Source organism: Patagioenas fasciata, chromosome 16, assembly GCF_037038585.1.
Source record: "Patagioenas fasciata isolate bPatFas1 chromosome 16, bPatFas1.hap1, whole genome shotgun sequence".
NCBI lineage: Eukaryota > Metazoa > Chordata > Aves > Columbiformes > Columbidae > Patagioenas > Patagioenas fasciata.
In genome coordinates, this window is record NC_092535.1 from 9,985,361 (window position 1) to 10,005,000 (window position 19,640).

At 53.4% G+C, this 19,640-nt stretch overlaps 1 protein-coding gene across 1 annotated transcript in view; it reads left to right on the plus strand.

Annotated features, from left to right (window-relative positions):
* LOC136108100 (rho GTPase-activating protein 39-like) overlaps positions 1–19,640 on the plus strand; it is a 54,082-nt gene that overhangs the window by 23,348 nt on the left and 11,094 nt on the right. Inside the window, exons 2-5 of the mRNA XM_065849616.2 lie at positions 4,084–4,482; positions 11,301–12,609; positions 15,997–16,543; positions 17,747–17,836. Of these exons, the coding sequence (XP_065705688.2) occupies positions 4,084–4,482; positions 11,301–12,609; positions 15,997–16,543; positions 17,747–17,836 (2,345 nt within the window). The remainder of the gene's footprint in view (positions 1–4,083; positions 4,483–11,300; positions 12,610–15,996; positions 16,544–17,746; positions 17,837–19,640) is intronic.

Below are 19,640 nucleotides of genomic sequence, written 5' to 3' on the forward strand. Positions count from 1 at the left end.
CGGGGTGAGCAGAGAGAAGCTCCGTGTAAAGGGCTGGGTGATCACATTGTGGGGCTCTCGAGCTGACAGCTCCAGCTGAGAACATAGCTCTACTATTCTTACCTTTGCCTGGCCTTGTGAAGAACTCGTGGTGTCCAGGGACCTTGTGTGGCTGCCCAGGCTGTGGTGTCGCTTGGGCGACGGTGGGAAGAAACCCAGCTCTGCCGTGGAGTAGCGGCTGTTCCGCTTCCTGGTGTTTCTCAGGTCTACCCACAAGTGGCTTTTCTGTTTCTGTCCCTTCCATTTCTAGTGTTGCTCCTTTCTCTTTAGTTGGAACTAGTTTATTCTTTCCTGGACTTGCACTAACATTTGTAGTTTTCGTGAGAAGATCTAACCAGGAGATGCTAGCAGGATGTTCTTGCAGGCTGAAATACCCTTTAAAATATATATATATTTTTTAATCCCAAGGCTTTGCCAAGCATGAGTGACAGCCAGAGGGACCCCAGCTGTTTTTGAAGGAGCAAAGTCTGCAAATGTCGAGCACCTCTGTGTCAGGGGCTGGCAGGACAGAGCGCATCTTACCTGCTCTACCCTACGACACTTGATGGGAAACAAGCTGCTGCCTACGGGGGCTGAGCCTTCAGGTGGGAACAAACCTGTCTGCCCATGTCAGCTGCAATTCTGCACAAAAAGCTCTATGCTTCTCCTGATTTTTGTGTGCCTGCTACACTACGTGTCCTCCCCCTGCCCAGCAGCTTGGTGCTTGGGGACTGAGTCGCTCCATGGCCCTGCCACCCTTCCGAAAAATCAGCGTCCCCAAGGCAAGTGCCTTTACAGGCAGGTGGGGCTCAGGCTGCTGGGGCAAGCGGCTGGAGCCGTGGACTGTTGACAGGCTGGGAGGCATGGAAAGTGTTTGTGTATTTGCACTGGACACAGAGGAAACTCCTGAAATCTCTTGACAATACAGGAGGATGCACAATGGGTTTGTTTTTGGAAGAAAGGAGGGATTTTGTTGAAATTCCCCCCTGTTGCAGGCTCCAGTGACCGGGTTAGTTCTCCGGAGCTGGCGTGATGCCAACGGGCTGCGTGTCCCCACGCTTGGGCTGCCGTGGGGGTTCTGTCCGTGTTTGCAGAGTGGGCCTGCAGGGATTCCTGTGCCTGGGGATGCTGAGTCCTAAGAGGTGAGATGGACTGAAACCACCGCAGGGGTCCAGGTGTCACTGTGCGCTCCGGGGCTGCTGTGTCACCCAGCGCTGGGAGCTGAGGGGACAGACAGGAAGAGCATTATTCAAACTATTCCCAGGAAACTGCTTCTTTAACCCTGCAAAAGGGAGTTGGAATTAATATTTTCTTTATGTCCAAGTTATGGTCTTATCTCTCTGCAATCCTGGGTTTATCACATCTTTCCAGAGTTCCTGATGTTATGTTCAAGGCTTGTGTGGCAGCCCAGGGCTGGCCCTGCTCCAGGAATGTGCTCTTTGCTTTTCCTTTTTGTTCTTTACATATGAACATGATTCTACCAAACTCTTTGGTATTTCAGTGTGTTCTGTGCAGATTTTTTTTCTCTGCTTAAACTGCACCTCAGTCATCCTCAGCCCTTCAATCTTTAAGGAGACCAAAGAGGTCACCAACCCAAGTCAGCCACTTACATGTCTTTGCACACAAAGATAAATGTAAGCTTGTTAAAACGGAAGACTATAGTTAGAAACACACGCTCGGTTGCGGCCAAGTGCCATGAGAAGAATTCATTATTTTCAGTAGCTTGCATTTAAGAGAAAATAGCTGACCTCTCCTCTCTGTGGAGGAGCAGCAGCGCTGGTAGACTCGTTGGTGTTTCAGAGCTTTGCTAATCTGCTTGTTGGCAAAACAGATCAAAACCAGCATGCTCTTGAATGCTAAGAAGGTTGAACACTCAGTTGCATCTTGATTGCTCAGCTGGGTCTTGCAGGGTTTTGGTTTATTTCCTTGCCAAGCAAATACTCCATAACTACCTCCTGCTTCTCTCCCAAGCTCATCTGTGTGTGTGTTTCTGTTGCTTTCGGTGCGGAGGGTCCCACTGTTCCGCGTTCCTCTTCACTGCCTGCTCTCCTCCCACCCTGCCCTTCATGCCCCCACCTTCCAGCAGCAGCACCGGCCTCTCCCCCCCGAGCTGCAGGTGTGACACCTGGTCTAAGTCCCCTCTTCAGTCCCCTGCGCCCCGTTTCCTGCTGGCTGCCTGTCCTTGTGAAGAGTTGTGGTGTTCTCAGAGGTCACTGTTCCTCTCGTGTCCCCTCTGAACTGTCCCCCGAACCCTCTTTGCCAGTTCCTTGTCCTACCTGCACTTCTTTGCTGCTGTCCCCGTGGACCTGCTCATCTGGGCTCTGCTGTTGCCCTCCTTTTCCCCTTTCATGCCCTGTTTGTGGGTGACGATGCTCTTGATACCGGCAGTGCCTTGCCCATTTGTTCCTGTGCCTGTGGTTTGATATTGCAACTATGTGGAAATAATTAGGCTGGCTCTGTAACTCCCACCCCGAGCCATGGCATGGGGTGCTGGTGCAGCTCTTCATGTTGCACCTGAAATCAAATAGGAGAACTGATCCAGTTTTGACCAAAAAATACCAAACAGCAAAGCGTTTTCTAGACACAAAGCTTTCCTGGCAGTGCCCTGTGGTGGGAGCCCAGCAGGAGTCGGTGCCCTGGGGAAAGGAGAGTGTGCAGCTCTCAGCTGCTTGCTGGGAACGGCTGTGGTGGTGTCAGCCTGGGCCGACTGAGCTGATCTGGCTGAAAATGGACCTGTGCTGCAAAAAAAGTGGCCTTTACCTGGGTGAGCGTCTCCAGTCAGCCCAAATGACCATTGTGAGGCTGCGTGGTCAGCATCGCGTGGTAGATGTTGTGATGAGGAGAATTGCACCTTTTTGGCGCGATTCAGGTTTATTTTGGGTTGAACTGACATGATACCCATCAATTTTGCATCCTCAAAGAATCAAGGAGGAGCCTGCATTTTAGGGGCGCCTACCAGGCTGCTCAGCATTGAATACACCAGCGGTTTTCCTAGCGGGGAGCTGTGATGTGCTATTAAACCCCCTCCCAGGTTTGCCTGGTGGGAGAGGACATATTGACATTCCCCAGGAAGCCTGAGCAGAGCCGAGGGCTGTGCTGCCCTGCCAGCAAACACCTCCTGTCCCAACACCGTGCCAGCAAGGCTCAGGCCAGGCTGCCCTTTCGGGCACTGCGGTGCTGCCGCCATCACCCTGACCCCCCCAGGAACCACCCACCAGCAGCCCAGAATGTGGGGGGGTGCAGCAGGATCTCCTTTCTGGCCCAGGACCCATCCTCTTCACATGGCTTTTATTAATAACAAAAATACTCTGAGTTAAATGGGATCCTCTTCCTCCAGCTTCCCCCAACACAGGGCAGAGGAGGAGAGTGGGAGGCCAGGAGCCTTGTCCCATCAGCTGAGGGAGGAGGGAAGAGCTTGCAATGGAAATGGTCTCGTCTACCAGTCACTTCCTTGCATTTATCTTTTGATCAAGCAAGTGTGGGCTTCGAGCAGGGACCGGGTGCCCCAGAGGTCCCCTCCCGTTCCACAGTGTGTGAGCTGGCAGGCAGCGCTCACATGGGCCGGCTGCCCGCCCTGTCGGGAGCCAGGGCTTTGGTCTCCGGAGGTGGCATTAACAGCAGGGTGTATCTCCTGAAAGGAGCAGATCCTGCTTTGCAGATCTGCCCAGCTCCCGAGAGCGCGTTCCCCTGTGCATCTCGCCAGGCGCCGGCACTCCTGCCATCGCACCAGCCCTCGATGGGAGTTATCAGAGCATCAGCAGGTGATGCTCGCCCGCCCCATGTCACTTGTCCCACGCTGGAGCGTGGTGTGAGCTGACACCAGGGCCAGGCTGGGGGGGTGACCTCCTGTTCCCTGTGCCAGGGAGCTGCTGCTTTGGCTCAGCCCTATCTCAAACCCTTCTGTCATCTTCCGCTGAGTTTGTTAGATCACTGAATGGCCCGGAGCAGCACTTTGATCTGCAGCAGTGCTGCTTGGCCCAGAGGCAGCAGCTCCACAGGGCTCCCAAACAACCCATTTGCTTCGAGCCTCTGGCCCAGACTAACATGGCTTCCATGTCCCCGCAGCTCAGACTGGGTGGAGATCATCGAGCCCCGCTCCCAGGAGCGGATGTACGTCAACCTGACCACCGGCGAGTGTGGCTGGGAGCCCCCTCCCAACCTGAAGGTGCGCCAGTCGGACCAGAAGCAGTGGTGGGAGCTCTTTGACCAGAACAACAACCGCTTCTACTACTACAATGCCATCACGCAGCAGACGGTGTGGCACCGGCCCCAGGGCTGCGACATCGTTCCCCTGGCGCAGCTCCAGGCCATGAAGCGCGGCTCCCAGCCCGACTGCCGGGGCCGGCAGCACCGGGGCAGCGCCAGCAGCGATGGCAGAAGCACCCCCATCCAAATGGCCCTCCTGCAGGAGATGGAGAAGGGCAAGGGGGACTGCGCCGCGGAGAAGAGGAAAGACCCTGGCAGGTAGGGAGAGCTGTATCTTTCTCTGTTTATATCCGATGGGCAGCTTCAGTTGCCAGCAGGCGCTGGCTGCCCTGCAGAAGGGCTGGAAAGCTGTGTTGCCCTGAGAGGGGCAAAGTGCTGCCAGGACACTGGCACCACCGCTTGCCCTCTTCCCGGGGTACAGCCGTCTACTTTCACCTCTGCGGTACCGCTTGGTCTGGGCCAGGCCGCATTTGCATGAGGCACCATAAAAACGCACGAGAAGATAGTAGTTGCTCCAAAGCCCTTTGTGCTAAATATAAGGAGAGGGACGGGTGGGAGAGTAACACACCGATGAGGGCTCTGTTGGGCACTTGTGGGGTTTGCTGGGACGGCTGAGCTGCCGTGCAAGGGATTTGGCTGCTCAGGGTGTGGGTGACCCTGGCTGCTCTGGCTCTTTCCCTCCCTGCTCGCTCAGCTGCCTCCGTGTACTCACAGCTCTGGCCAGGGTGGGACATGGGGCTGCAGGGACAGAGCTCCTGGGCACAGTTATTTGCTCACATCAAGCCTGAAATGAAAGAACAATAATGGGATGCTATTTTGTTTGGCTAAGAGATTTTCTTACACACAAACCAGTCTGACAACAATCGGGTTTGTTATTTTTTTTTTTTTTATTGAAACTTTGCCAGCTTCAACTGCACAAAAGTATCTCCTCTCTAGTCTCTGTGAGGCCAGCCTGTCCACCTGGGGCACTGCCTGGGGCTGCCCTGCCTCCTCCTGCCCTGTTTGGGCATCATCCTGCCCTGCAGAACGTGGTGCCAGCAGCCAGGGAGGCCGTGCAGAGCGCGGGGCTGGGTCACACTGAGAAGTGACTCCCCCAAGGGCCGGAGCAGAGCTCAGGTGAGCCCGGCTCTCCTGCCATCCATGCCAGCACTCCTGGTCCCCAGTTTGGGCATGCAGTGAGCCAGGCTTAACAGCTTGGGGTTTGGATTGCGGTTGCTTCTCTGTGTGCCTGGTGCTGGTGGCAAAAGAAGAGAAAAACCAAGGTGATGAAAACCGTGTAGGATGGGCGATTGTGGAAAATACATGCTCTAGAGCCCCCTGAACTGAGGTTTACCACTTGTCTGCTGCACTTGCGAGATGCTACTGTATTCACTTCAGTCCTGTGTGACTGGAAAACGCTGGTGATGCACATAAAGTGCACCAGAAAGAGCCCAGAGCTTTACTGGAGCCTGTGATGTTTCCAGTGGCTCCTGCCCCTCTGAGCTACAGACCCATCCAGAGGTTGATCCCTGCTCTGCTGGGAGAAACCTGAACATTGAGAAATGTTGAACCCCAGTAGCTCCCAGTTCCCTCCAGTCCACACCAGTGACCACAGGTGAGCCACAGGCACGTGGGGTTTGCCATGAGCCAACTGGCTTCCCCTCCTTGTCCCTCCACAGCCCCACACTCTGGGGCACCTGGGACAGGCACCGACAAACAACGTGTTTCCAGAGGAGCAAGTGCAAGAGCCTTACACAGGGCACAAAGTATCCTGAGTTCCACGGGGACCAAAATATTTCTGACTCTGCTCTCGGGAGGGGAACGTGAGCTCCTCTTCCTCACTCTGGGGAACGCTGTGTCTGAGGGATAAGTGATGGCAGCTCTGACCCCTCTGCTCTCTGGCCCACTCAGCAGGGAGGACCCCATGTGGGACCCTCGTGTGGGAGGCGGGGAAGTGATACGGCGTGGGGAGGGTTTGTTTTACCTTTCTTTGCAGCCAGGCTGGTCCCAGGCAGCATCTTGGGCATCACTGCAAGTTCTCCTGTAGGGAAGGGGAGTGGGAAGACATCCTCCTCCATCCCAATACAAAGTTTTTGCAGTGATCTTGAGGCACTTTGAGCATGCAACAAGCTTAGTTGAAAGGCAAGTACTGGGAAAGGTGTGAGTGGAGCTTGCTGGGAGCTGACAGGCTGCTCGGAAATGCCAGGCTCTTCCAGACCCTCACACCCATAAGTCAACAGCGTTTCCCTGTGGAAGCTGCTTTCTTGGAAGCAGGAGGCTGGGTGCTGTTTCCTTGCACATCCATCATGTGTCATCATTGCTGTTTGTGAGCAGGGGTTGCATGTCCGGTTATAGCGTGGAGAATGATTTCCCTACCCACATCTGACACCCAAGGAGAGATTTCTTGCCTTTTGTTAGCTCGTAAAATGGTGAGCAAAGAGCTGAGCCCAAAACAAGTGTTCCCAGGTGGGATCTAATGCCCTTACTGGGGTGTCTGGTCTAGTAACAGCAAAAGCACACCAAGCTTGTCAGCTCTGTTGTCTGCGTTGTTCTTCAAAGACAAACACAAGTGTGTCCTCTTCCTTCCCAGAGCAGGGATACAGCTGTATAAACAGAGGGCAAGTACGTTGAGTGCTCTTGGTAGCATTTGACATCTTTATAGGTACCTTCACCCAAGATGGTTTTGCTTTTCTCTTTAAGGGCAGTACAAAAGTTTTGTTTTTCTTCCCTTCATGTTTGTCATCCCATGATAGATGGAGAGGCCAGGAGAGACCAGCGTGATCCCAAAAAGGGGCCTTCTACAAGCACATGCTACAGAGAGCTGGGGGGAAGGGATTTAATCCTTCTTTTCACAGAATCCCAGAATGTCAGGGGTTGGAAGGGACCTGGAAAGCTCATCCAGTGCAATCCCCCCATGGAGCAGGAACACCCAGCTGAGGTTACACAGGAAGGTGTCCAGGCGGGTTTGAATGTCTGCAGAGGAGACTCCACAACCTCCCTGGGCAGCCTGGGCCAGGCTCTGCCACCCTCACCATCAAGAAGTTTCTTCTCAAATTCAAGCGGAACCTTTCGTGTTCCAGTTTGCACCCACTACCGCTTATCCTGTCACTGGTTGTCACTGAGAAGAGCCTGGCTCCATCCTCCTGACACTCCCCCTTTCCATATTGATCCCCATGAATGAGTCCCCCCTCAGTGTCCTCTTCTCCAGCTCCAGAGCCCCAGCTCCCTCAGCCTTTCCTCACACGGGAGATGCTCCACTCCCTTCAGCATCTTGGTGGCTGCGCTGGACTCTCTCCAACAGTTCCCTGTCCTTCTGGAACTGAGGGGCCACAACTGGACACAATATTCCAGGTGTGGTCTCCCCAGGGCAGAGCAGAGGGGCAGGAGAACCTCTCTGACCTACTGACCACCCCCTTCTAATCCACCCCAGGTACCATTGGCCGGGCACGCTGCTGGTCAGGGTGCGAGTGGGCTCTGCCGTCCCCAGCCCTGCTGGCTCTGCGGACCAGCCCTTCTCTTCCTGTGCTTCTCCCAGGGTCAGGGACTTATTTCAGAGTGGGGTTTCCTCTTGTGATAATGATGCATCTCCGCGTCCTCCAGGTAGATATACACCATCCCCAGGCACAGCTGTCCCCCAGGACAGGAAAGGTGTGGGTCTCTTCTGCTGGGCAGTAGGTTCTGCTGCCTGTCCCCTTCTTCACCCCCTTCCCCACGGCTCAGCATCCTGGGCTGGGAGGGTGAAGTACCTTGGCCCTACCATGCCAGAGCAGTGTGTTAGAAGAGGTGTGTGACCTGTGAAGGTGGCTATGAGGGTTCCTCTGCCTCTTCCAAGTCTGGTTTGCCTCATCAAGGGCTTACGTCTCTCAAGACCCAGTGTAAGTAACGCCAGTATTAAGTTCCTTGTAACTTGACAAGAAACACCATCAGGATTCCTCTTACAGGCTTGTTTCCATCTTATGCAGCTGGCCTTGGGGCAGGGCACACAAACACAATGTGCTTTGCGTGTGCCTGCAGAGCTCTCCTGGTGCCGTGCAGACCTGATTTGGGTGGGGTCTCCATCCCTGCCTCAAGTGTGGGCACCGGCAGCAGCGCCGCTGAAACACAAACATCCCTGTTCATTCGCCTCTGTCACAGCACCAGGAAAGCGACTGCTGGGAAGGGCAGAGCTGAGGTGCAAGGCTGTTTCTCTAGGCTGCTGGGAGGGAAGAGCAAACAATGGAGCTCTGGAGCCTGGGAAGAGCTGCCGGATCCGCTGGGCCTGCTGGAGCTGGGTGCGGGCTGGGAAAGCCAGCGCCGGGTCCTGGTGTTTATATTGGAGCTGCTTGAAAGCATTCCTCGAAGGAACCATCTCGAGGGACTCGGCAGGGTCTCTGCTGCTGGTGGCTGAAGAGCACAGCTGAGAGGCCACGTTGGGACATTTCTGCACCGCTGGCTTTGCTTTCCGTCAGGGCTTTCACTGCTCAGGAGGACAAGGCTGAACCTTTTTCCATGCTGGGAAGCCAGGAACTCCCCGTTCTCCTCTGCTTGGTCTTTTCAACGGCCTGGGGATGGGGTTGAGCAAAGCTGTATCCAGACACGGCCACAGGAGATTGTTCATGGCTGTGGAAATGGTCCTTTCAAAAAAGCCTTGTCTTCTCTGTGGTGGTGCCTCTTTCCTCTGATCTCCAGCTGCTGGGGAGGCTGGAGATGGCACATTGTGCCCAAAATTAGACTGACAGGCAAAGTGGGATATGGCACACGTTTGGTGGTTTCACTTCTCCATCTCATTCACTTACAAATCTCCTGGTCAGAAGGAGCGTAGTGGCCACGGCTGGGCTGGAGTTTGGCTCCCTCTGCCCGCAGTGGCACTGGGGCAGCACAGGTCCTGCTTGTCCTTGATGTGGCTTTTTGCCAGTCTCACTTCCCTGCCATGAAATAAGCTGCTGGTACAGCTGAGTGGAGGGGTAGGTGGAGGGGTGTTAGAAATGCTCATTTCAAAGCCTACCGAATGTTACTGCTCTGGTTCTTCCTTTTAGTCCAGGAGCTCTTGGAGAAACAACTGGGTCCTCAGCAGCGCCTGCTCTGGGGATCAGGGCTTGGCCGCGTGTGGGAGGGACACACGGGTGTGAGGACCAGTCCCTGTGACCCCCGGCAGGGACACTGCTGGGTTCAGGGCTGCGTGTCCTTAGGAATGTCACCCCCATCCTGCTGTTATCGCTGGCTGTTCCCTGCCCACGTCCTCGTGTGGCACCGCTGGCGGTCACCCCGTGCTCCAGGCATCACACCTCCAGGAAGAAGCACAGAGGACAAGCTACTGATGGCAAACGGGATGGGGAGAGCAGGGACGACAGCCTGGGCAGGTGGAGGGAGGCCAACACCAAATCCCTCAGTGTTGGGACAGGGCTCACGTCAGTCCCAGGCTGTGACACTGAGCAGGAGGCGATGGCTGGGGACAGTCTTTGCTCGCAGCGGCGGCATCTCCATCTTGAAGTAGTGTCAGGAGCTCCATTAAAATAAAACCCTTAATGCCTTAGGGGGAGATACTGGGGGAAGTCCTTGGAGCAAGGGGCACCCCAGGATGAGAAGCAGAGGATGGTGGCCCTTTCTCCACCCCTCTCCGGTAGCTGGGGAGCTGCAGGAGGCAGAGCCGTGCGTGGTGGAGAAGGAGCCGGGCCCTGCAGAGCCGGGGTGCAGCACAGGGCGGCCAGAGGGTGCTGGGGCCTTTGGACCCTGGTGGGGAGCCAGCCCCTGCGCCCAGGCACGCCGGCCTCACCCGCGCCCCTCCCCGCACCGCTGTGCCGAGGGTGTTCACAGCAGCGCGGTGCTCTCGGACAGCATGTTTTGCCAAAAATACGGTAAGCAGTGGATGGGGAGGGGGCACACCACCCCATGGGGAGTGCAGCTTTTGGGAGTGGATGTGGGATATTGGGTGCAGGGCAGGTGACTGGGAGGGGAGCAGGTGAAATGGGGCACCCACAGTGATGTGGGACTGCTGCTGTGGGGCAGACGTGTCCTAGTGGGGTGTGGGGAGAGCAGGGGTGTGCAGAGACACCCCGCGGTGGGAGAGCCATGGGGGACAGGCAGAGCACCCCAGGGAAACCGTGCTGAACGGGGGGCTGGGACCACAGGTGAGAGGTCTCTGGAGAGCAGGAGCAGAGCACAGGAAGGTTGGGATGTCTGGATGTCTTGGGGCTTGGTGGGGAAGGCACACGCAGGGGGTAATGTCACCGAGAGGCGGCTCTGGGCGCGGTGTGGAGGTGGGTCTGTCCACCTGTACAGGGGCTGTGCAGGACGGGTCAGTGGCACGGGATGGAGAACAAGAGGTAAGGTTCAAATAGAGCAAAGTGGCTGTGAAGGTGTTACGGGAACACCTCCCGCCATTGCAGTGGGTCGTGGTGTATCCCCAGTACCCCCACAGGTCAGAGGGTGTTCCCAGCAGAGGGGAGTTCACAGCCATGAGGCCTGAGAAGGGCCAGCAGGTTTGGCCGAGGGAACCAGAGCTGAGGGCATGTGGACCGGGCTGGGATGATGCCCTACAGAGGGGCTTGGTGGGTTGTGTCGAGTAGAACACGTGCTGTGAGCTGAGGACATCCAGCCCCGTACACCTCCCATAGACCTTGTGGGTTTTTCTGCAAAATAAACATGCATTTGGAAACTTAGGTCAAAAGAATAATGTGGTCTGGAAGGACTATCATCATAGTTTGACTTTCCAAAGGTGGACACTTGGGGATGTTTTCCAGCTCACTGCCTGAGTGATGCAGAATAGCTTACTGGTGTTCAGCTGGTTGTTCTGGGTGCCCTGCTGGCTAATGAGCCCTGGGAAGCGTAGGCTGGTTCTTATCTCGTGCTGCTGATACCAGACAGGTTATAATATGATGAACTTGTTTCATCTCGTCATGCTGTTCATGACTCAGAACTTTATCATGTGTGTAACAATGATGTGTTTCTGTTTTGGGAAGGGGGATCTCCAGGAAAAAACAAGGAGGAGCTGATGTAACTGGCTAAGGAATGTCCAGGCACTTTGAGACTAACAATCTGGTATGTGGGTAGAAGTAAAGGATACTTCAGTTAACATAATTCTTAAATCATTCCCTGTTTTTTTATCTTTCTTCCTTTAGGGAGACTCCTACCCACTGGCAGCCTCTGCCAGGCACGAAAGCAGCCATGTTGGTCAAAGTGAACAGTCTGCGACAGATACAGAGCTCCTCAAACAGTTCGCTGCACCTGCAGGCTGCTCCAGAGGCCAACAGCCAAAAATCTCTTCCGAAACCAGCCGTATATGCTCAGCCTCAGTCCACAGCACAGAGCCCTGCAGTCTCAAAGCAATTGCCTGCGGGAGAAACCAAGCAGTCTATGCAGATCAAGAAGACGGAGAATGGTGGGTTTTGCATAGTGCTGATGAATGGTCCAACTTCTCCAACACCTCCGAGGAGCCAGGCAGGAACCCCCCAGCCTGCGTCCCCCAAGTACGCCTCCCCTGCACCTATCTATGATGAGCCATCTTTAGAATCTCCGATTTATGACGAGCCACCGGTAGATATGGACACTGAAAGCGTCAGTATGAGTGGGATGTCTCCTCCAAGGTCGCCAAGCAATAGCTTAAAAAAGCAACTGCAACCAACCAAATTGTTACAGCACCCAGGTATGGCACAGCAGCAGGCTGCAAAGAAGCATGCAAGAAATCCCTCTGCCACTGAATACAGCCCGGCTGGCAGGGAATATATAAAACACATGGTCAACATTGACCAGTCGGCCAAGCTCTCCCACTCTCCTGCTGCAACAGCTGATGCCCCTGCTAAACTGCCTGGTCAGCTCGCTTCAAAGGACAGCTTCAAGCAGTCTTGGAGGATCTTGGAAGCCAACGTCCTCAAGAACATGGGAGCCCACCACAGCCGGCAGAACAGCCTGCAAACTCAAGAGTACCCAACTGCTGTAAGCCATCAGGATTCTGGTTATTCGACCGGCCCTTCTCCAAGTTTGAGAAAAAGGAAAGGAAGGAGGCAAGGGACAGGTCAGGGCAGACCTGGCTCCGTGGGCAGCAGCAGCGAGCTCACAGCTCTGAACGATAAGCTGATCGCCGAGATGCGCGCGGTGGTGGGCAGGTCAGCGGCGTGCAGGGGAAGCAAAGCCAGCCTCGACGCTCAGAGTCTGGAGAGCGGCATCCCGGCAGAGAGCTGCAAAGTCCGATTTCAGTCCGAACACTTGAAAAAGTGCGTCAGCCGGAGCTCCAGGGACGACATCTCGGCGAGTAACAGGTCTCTGTACAGACAAGGCCTGGAGAGCAGGGGCAGTGTTCCCCACGATGTGGCTGCTCCGCAGGACACAGTGAGGCAGAAGAGGACTTTTGAGAAAATAGATTCTTTAGAAAAGAACGTGACCAGCCAGACAAGTTTGGCTTCGTCAGATGCGACACGCCACTCCTCCCAGGTACCCCCTGCCGTGGGTTCAGTCGCAGCCCTTTGCTGGGCCGTTGGGCAGAGCACAACAGCGAACGGGTCACAGCACATCCCCGCTGTGCAGGGGGACACCCCATGTCAGTGTTGGGAGAGGGGGGGGATGGCAGAGGGGCTCATGTCCAGCGAGCCCTCTGTGCTGCAGGTAGCTCGGTGGTGTTATTTGGGTAAATCTGCTGCCTGATCGTTTTACCGGTGCTCACGCTGCTCTGACAGCCCCTGCCCCCCGGGGCCTTTCTGCGCTGGGCTGTGCAGGACACAGGGTCAGGATTTCCATGGCCACATGGCAGCATTTTCTCTTTTTTCCTCTATCTTTCTGACAGTCCCTTGTATTCTGTTCTCCCTTCTGACCATTCCTGAGCATCAAATGGAAATATTCAGAAAACCGGTGGCAGTGACTTTTGTTGGAAATAACTTTTTTCAAGCCTATTAGTGTGCCTACACAAGTGTTTTTTCTTTCTAACACAGAAGTTAGTTTGCCACCTTTTCTTCTATTTGGATTTGAAGGAGCCTCCTGTTTCATGGTTTTAGTTCAGTTTTAGGTTCTACATTCTATATTCTGGAAAGGTTTTGTCCTTTTTCCCTTCGGTCTTCCGATTATTTGACTCCTGCTGAACAGCTTGAGGCTGTGCATCTGATAACGATCCTCCAGCCTGAGAACTGACTATTGATTCTAACCCTTTGTTCTGTCTTTTCGCCTGTTTGGTAGTCCCTGACCTTTCATGAAGAAACTTGGCAAAGCTCTTTGACCATCTCAAACTGCTCCAGCAGACCTGTGGGGTGTAACTTTTCTCTAAAAACCAGGCTGACACCTCCCTGCTGCATCAGATTCATGTGTGTGCATTCACCTTTTCATTGTCACTGCTGATCGATAGTGCCTTGCTTTTGCCTGAAACCCTTTTTAAAACTGATTTCATGTCCTCGTGTTTCCCAGTTTTCAGGCATGAGGCCAGCTTGAGTTTACGTGACTTACATGTTACAGTTCAGCAACTTGATTTCACAGCCTCTTTAGAGATTTTGGAAGACCGCTGCCCGCTCCTCAGGATATGTTGGACCTCATTGCATTGATGAGGAGAGCTGAGACTTCATGTCTTGATTATGCACAAGAGATGGTGGATTGGGTATAGGCCTTCGAAATGAAGAATAACTCGTGAGTGGAAGGATGGAGAAGGAGAATACAGTGTAAGGAGATGGATGTAGTGGTAAATGCAATGAGTCAATAGATAAATACTCTGTTTACAGAAATACTCTGAGATATGAGAGTCCAAGTGAGGAGGGAATGAGGCTGCAGAGATTATTGCAGCAAAATTGCTGCCTCACCTGCAAATGGCAGCATGTGTGTTGAGTCAGCAGCAGAGCCCTGCGCTGGGCCTGTGTGATGGAGAGGGAATCAGGAGACAAGGAAATTCATTAGCTGAGGAGGGTGGGCACAAGTTCCAGGACAGGCTGAGCAGAAGTGGCTGTGGACTGTCAGCACAAAGGTAATAGCTGGGTAGTTGTGTGAACAAGATCTGAGAGATAAGCTCTAGAGAGAGAGAAGAGGAGAGAACCAAGAGCCTGTTGAACCTCTAGGGAGTGTGAGGAGGTGGATCCTCAGAAGTACCAAACACGCTGACGGAGCCATCAGGGTGGCAGGAGGAAAACCAGCCCAGGGTGTGGAATGTGGATTGAAGGAGAGCAAGGATGGAGATGGCAGAGAACTGCGGGCAGGGTGAATTCCGAGAGAGCGAGGAGGCAGAGGGGTAGCTCGAGGCATTAAGAACATAGTGAAGTAGGAAAGCGGGAGAAGCGGTTGGGCCCCAGGCTGGCAGTGAGCGGTGCGGTGTGATGGGAGCTCGTCCCCTCAGCCGCGGGGGGGACACAGCCAAGGGCTGGGTGGCACAAGCCTCTGTCCTCGGTTCAGCAGGTCCTCGTTCTGGAGAAGTAAACACTGACTTGCTCTAAGAACTAACGAGTATATTTGGGGTTGGCTGTAGGGCAGGACCATAACAGGGGGTCGCATTCAAGTTAAAGGTGATCTGCAAAGAAGGAAAATGCATGTTTTGTAGCACTTTTTCCACCGCAAAACCAAATTTGCAGCATTTCTATCTCTCTGTCTTCCTTTAAAACCCAGAGACCTCAAGATTATCTTCTTTGGCTTTTTCCTGCTTGCTAGAGATCTCCTTGGAGAACGCAAAGTGAAGTGTGGGCTGTTTAGCTGTTAGTTGCTATATGTGGACATTTCAAGTCTAACAAAAAGGTCTGTTTCCTAAAACAACTTGTTGGGAGTTCAATATGTGTCCCAGGCTGCCACTTCCATCCAAACCAGAGAATTCTGATGGGCAAAACAAGTGTCTTATTCTCACAAGTAGTTATTACACATCATTTTCTTGGGATCAGTACTACTAAAGCTCTAATTATGTAGTTATCCGTAGTGATCACTGGGAAAGAAGGGTGGACAAGGGCTGCATGTAAAGGAAGAGCTTTGTCTCTGCTGCTTATCTCTGCGAACTTGTGATCAGTGCCCTTGTCTCTGGAGCAAACAAGTTTGATCACCGCAGGCTGCATTGGGAGCTGCCGTCCTGGCTTCTCTGAGCAATAAAAACAACCCAGTGCTTGCGAACAATTCTGATTTCATTTTGATTCATTTTCATCCTACCTGCGTGACAGCCTTGCCACCAAAATAGCTGTGCTCATGCTCTTGCCTTCTCCTGTCCCATTTGTGTGTCTGGCCAGTATCTCTGTTAGGAAGGTCATGGTGGAATTGAGATAAATGTTTGCAATGCGTCAACACAGGGGCTTTCCAGGCACAGGCTGCACGAAGCTCAGCAGCTCCTGTTGGTTGTTAACCATGTTGATTTGGTTTTGTCTGCTTTGGGTTTTTTTTTCCTTTCTAGAACTTGGAACAATAGTAAGGGCAGGAACCAGCTGTGGGATTGTAGGGCCGCAAAGGGTAAAGATGAGAAGGAAGCAGCGCTAGTAGTGCTGTGGCTGGTTAGTCTCTGCCACCTCCGGGTGTTCCCCACCCGCCTCTTGGGCTCCGGTGGCTCCACAGGAACTGAGAGGTGAAGAGCGGGAGGAACGTGGCTCCTCAGGGTGTGCCTGGTGCCCCGGGGCTGCGCTGCTGCTCTGGGACAACCCGGACACTCAGACTGTTGCTCCGTGTCCCAACGCTTCCCTTAGCGGCAGCACCAATGTGCGGCTGTGCCAGCCAGGCTCTTGCAAACTCCAGTCGTCAGCCACTGATTCCGCACAAAATCATGTTTTGTACAGATTCCCTACTTTGCAGTTCCTAGTTGCTTCATGTCTCGCTGTTGGTAATTTTCCTGGCAGGGTAAGGAGTCATCTAAGCTGCTTTTAACACGTTTGTTCTCTGTTGCAGCCCGGGACAATCGAGTTGGACCCCAAGCAGGAGAGCGGCAGCCAGCCTGGCAGCTGTGTGGGGTACCACTTCCCTTACAGCACCCTGCGGAAACCCATCTCGCAGAGCAGCATGGCAGACTGGGCTTCTAAAAACCTCAACATGCACACGCAGGGCATCTTCCGCCGGAGGATCTCCATCTCCAACATGCTGTCCTGGAACGGTGGCTCTATTAAGAAGCCGATGCTCATCACTAGCAACCGCACCATCAAAAAAGAGGCGTGTGAGATGTTCAAACTGGTGCAGAGCTACATGGGAGATCGTCAGACTCGCATGGACCGGAATCACGTGGCGTTGGTCACGGTCACCAAGTGCTGGAGCATGCAAGGTTTACGGGATGAGCTCTACATCCAACTGATCCGGCAGACAACGGATAATACGTGCTATCGAAGTCTGGCCTGGGGCTGGGAACTGATGGCCATCAGTCTGGCTTTTTTCTCCCCATCACCCAAATTTCAGTCTTATCTGGAAGGTTACATTTATCGCCACCTTGACAGTGATGAAAACAGTAAGTGTCTCATGCACACCTGCTCTGTCCCCAGCAGCGTTCTTGTGGGTTGTACCACTTACCCAGGCTTCTCTAGTCTTTAAAAGCACAGGTTATCACCAGCCAGTGCTGTGGTTTCTGTCTGTGAGAGCAGCGTGTCTTGGTCAGGTTCATCCTCCCTCGGTGGGATGGAGCTGCCACCAGCTCATCTCCCTGCAGTTCTCACCTGGGTCTGGCAAAGAAATGTCAGCCTGGACTGTGCTCATCTCACCCACCAGCATGGCAAGGGCAGCACTGAGAAGAGCTGAGCTGGACTCGCCAAGGGCAGAGTTTCTGTGGGTTCTCTGAAGACACAGTTTACTTCAAAGTTCCTTAAAACAGGCAAAAAAACCCCAAACCAAACATGTTAATACCGATTTTTTTATGGGAGCCATTGCAAACACTACAAACAGGCCTTAGCTTGGCAAATAGTCATGGATCCTGAAAGTTGCTGGCTTTTGGTGTGAATAGATGTGATTTATCTGTTTTTCAGAAGCCTTGGGGATCAGCCCAGCATATATTCAATTATCACTGCAATTTTATATTGCTATTGTGTCCTGTTAAAAAAAAAAAAAACCAAGTGCCAGGCTGGAGAGAATATTTATTGCTTTACTGGCTGATCTGTCACTGGTGCAGCAGTGCTGGCTGTGCCTTGGTGCAGGTCAAGCCCCGCAGCTGCGAGGGTGGCGGTGGAGCGGGCCCTGTGGTGGCAGTGGGACAGTGCCAACCTCCACCTTTTGCTTTCGTGCCTGTAGCTTTCACGTGGGGCTCCTTCCCTGAACCGCCAGATGTGCAGCTCTGGTTTGGGTTTTCATGAGGATCCTAAATCCCTGTCAGTTCTCCCCAAAACCATTCCCTCCAGCTGCGCCTGGCCCAGGAATCAGGGATCCTCCTGCCAGCACCAGGAGGAGTAATCGGAACTATGCGAGTGGGTTGTTCCTCCTGCTGGTATTTGGGCAGTAGGTTTTATTAGGTGTGAGCCCCTTCTCAATTATTTGACCATTTGGAGACATCGAATGATGTTCTGGGCCCCTCATGGGTGTGTGTGGAGCTGCTGTGGCGCAGGACCTGTCCTGAGCAGACCTCGTGCTGAAGTTAGACTGGCTGCCATGTCTAAGGGTGGCTCTGGGCTTTAGTATTTTATCTTTCCACATTATTAATCCAGAGCCTCTTTTGAATTTTCAGTTGTCCAGCGCATCAAGGAGCTTGTGGATCTGAAAAACAAGAAGAACTCAAAATCCAGGAAAAAGAGGAAACAAAACACCGAGAATGAAGGTAAAGGCAGGAAGAGCATGCAGGGAGCCGGGAGAGACACAGATCTGGGGAACTGTACTGTAGGTGGGCAGTGTGCAAGGTTTGACCAGAGCGTGGATCAGCAGCGTGGGTGGCAGCGGGGCAGCACACGGGACACCTTCAGCTCAGTGTGGCAGCACGGTAGGACCCTTGGGCTCATAGTTGTGCAAGGAAAGGGATTTTCATTTGGATGCAGACCTGGGGCTGTAACTCAGCTGGGCCATGTGTGCCACAGTTTCCTATAGCACCTTCCAGTGCTAAAAGCTGTATGAGCCAGCGTGTCGAAAAGAACCTGTCTCAGTTGTAGTAACGGGTTTTGTAAACCACCAGCCAACCTGAGGACCTGCAGGGAGGACACTGATACCTGGCAAAGAGCAAGCGCTGCCGTTTTCTCTCTCGTATTGGCTTCCCTTTGTCCATGCTCCTGGACTCTGCAGCCCAGGCCTTGCTGTGGCATCTGTGCTGCGTGAACGAGAGCTCACGTATTCCTCCAGCCTCAGGTTTTAACTGCTGGCTGCAGGATAATCCTTCATCTGGCTGAAGTCTTGCTAGGCAGTGTCCATTCAGGTTTTTTTATATTGCCTTCTGAAAACGTGAGCTAACCGTGTGAATTCAGGTCAGGCAGCAGTTTACATCGTGTGGCCTTCGTGTTTTTAATCCGGGAGAGCTGGAGTCGGGCTCCTGCGCCAGCAGGCGGGCGTGTGGAACGCGGGCTCCGCAGCTGCGCTCTCCTGCACTGGCTTCTGGGTGTCACTGCTCCCCCGGGGCAGCCGCAAGCCTGGGAAGGGCCCGAGGGGCCCCTTGGTCACAGCCCCTGCAGAAAGAACATCTATCGCTTCTCTGTCTCCACTAGGATTCGGAGCAGAGACCTGGAATTGCACAGGGGGATTGTATTTCTGGTAGGGATGTGTCTTTTTCTTGCCCAGTTCAGGCCCAGGAGAGTTCAGCCCTTTCTGACCCTTTGGAAAGTCATTTTGCTTGTGTTCAGAAGGACTTTGATATCTTTATGGGACAACTCCCCAGAGATGGCTGTGCGCCCGGCGTGCTCTGCCCGGGGGCTGAGCAGGCTCTGCTGTACAATTGCCTATCTGTGTTGCGTGTGCTGGAGTTGTGCTTGGGAACTTAGATGTAGTTTTAACCTAAAAATAAAAAATAAATTTTAAATTATATAGATACATGAAATGTACCGGGTTCAATCTGCTGGCTGCAAGCTCAGCTCCTCCTCGGGACGCCTGCGGCTGCTCCGCCGGCCCCGCTTGCTGGGCCTGGGAGGGAGGGTGGGATGCAGCTCCCTCAAGGTGCAAGGCTGCTGTGAGAAGAAACTCATTAGTAGCTCTGAAATACCCAGATTATGGATGTTGCAGCAGCAGTTTAACAGAGAAATCTGTAAGGAAATTAAATGTACTGTCTTCAAACAGAACTGAACAGCAGATATGTAGATATGTACGTAAGTCTTTTCAGAAAACTGGAGTTAAAGCAGTGATTTCCCCACCACACACACTCCTGCAGTGCAGAGGCTTGGAAGTAAACGCTTGGCTGAGTAAACATGTCTCATCTGACATGCACCCAAATAAATAATTCTGAAGTTTCCCACGCTCACCTCTAGCATAATTCTCTGTGAGTAAATGAAATATGAAAATGGTGCAAGATCTTTTCTTGGATCAATAACCCATTGACAGGCAGAAGAATAACGGGTAGAAACTAATGGTGTGTTTTCAGAAGGAGGATTGTCTGCTGATCCGCAGGAATGTCATCTGGGCTTTGCGTCTACACAAGGAGGCAAATA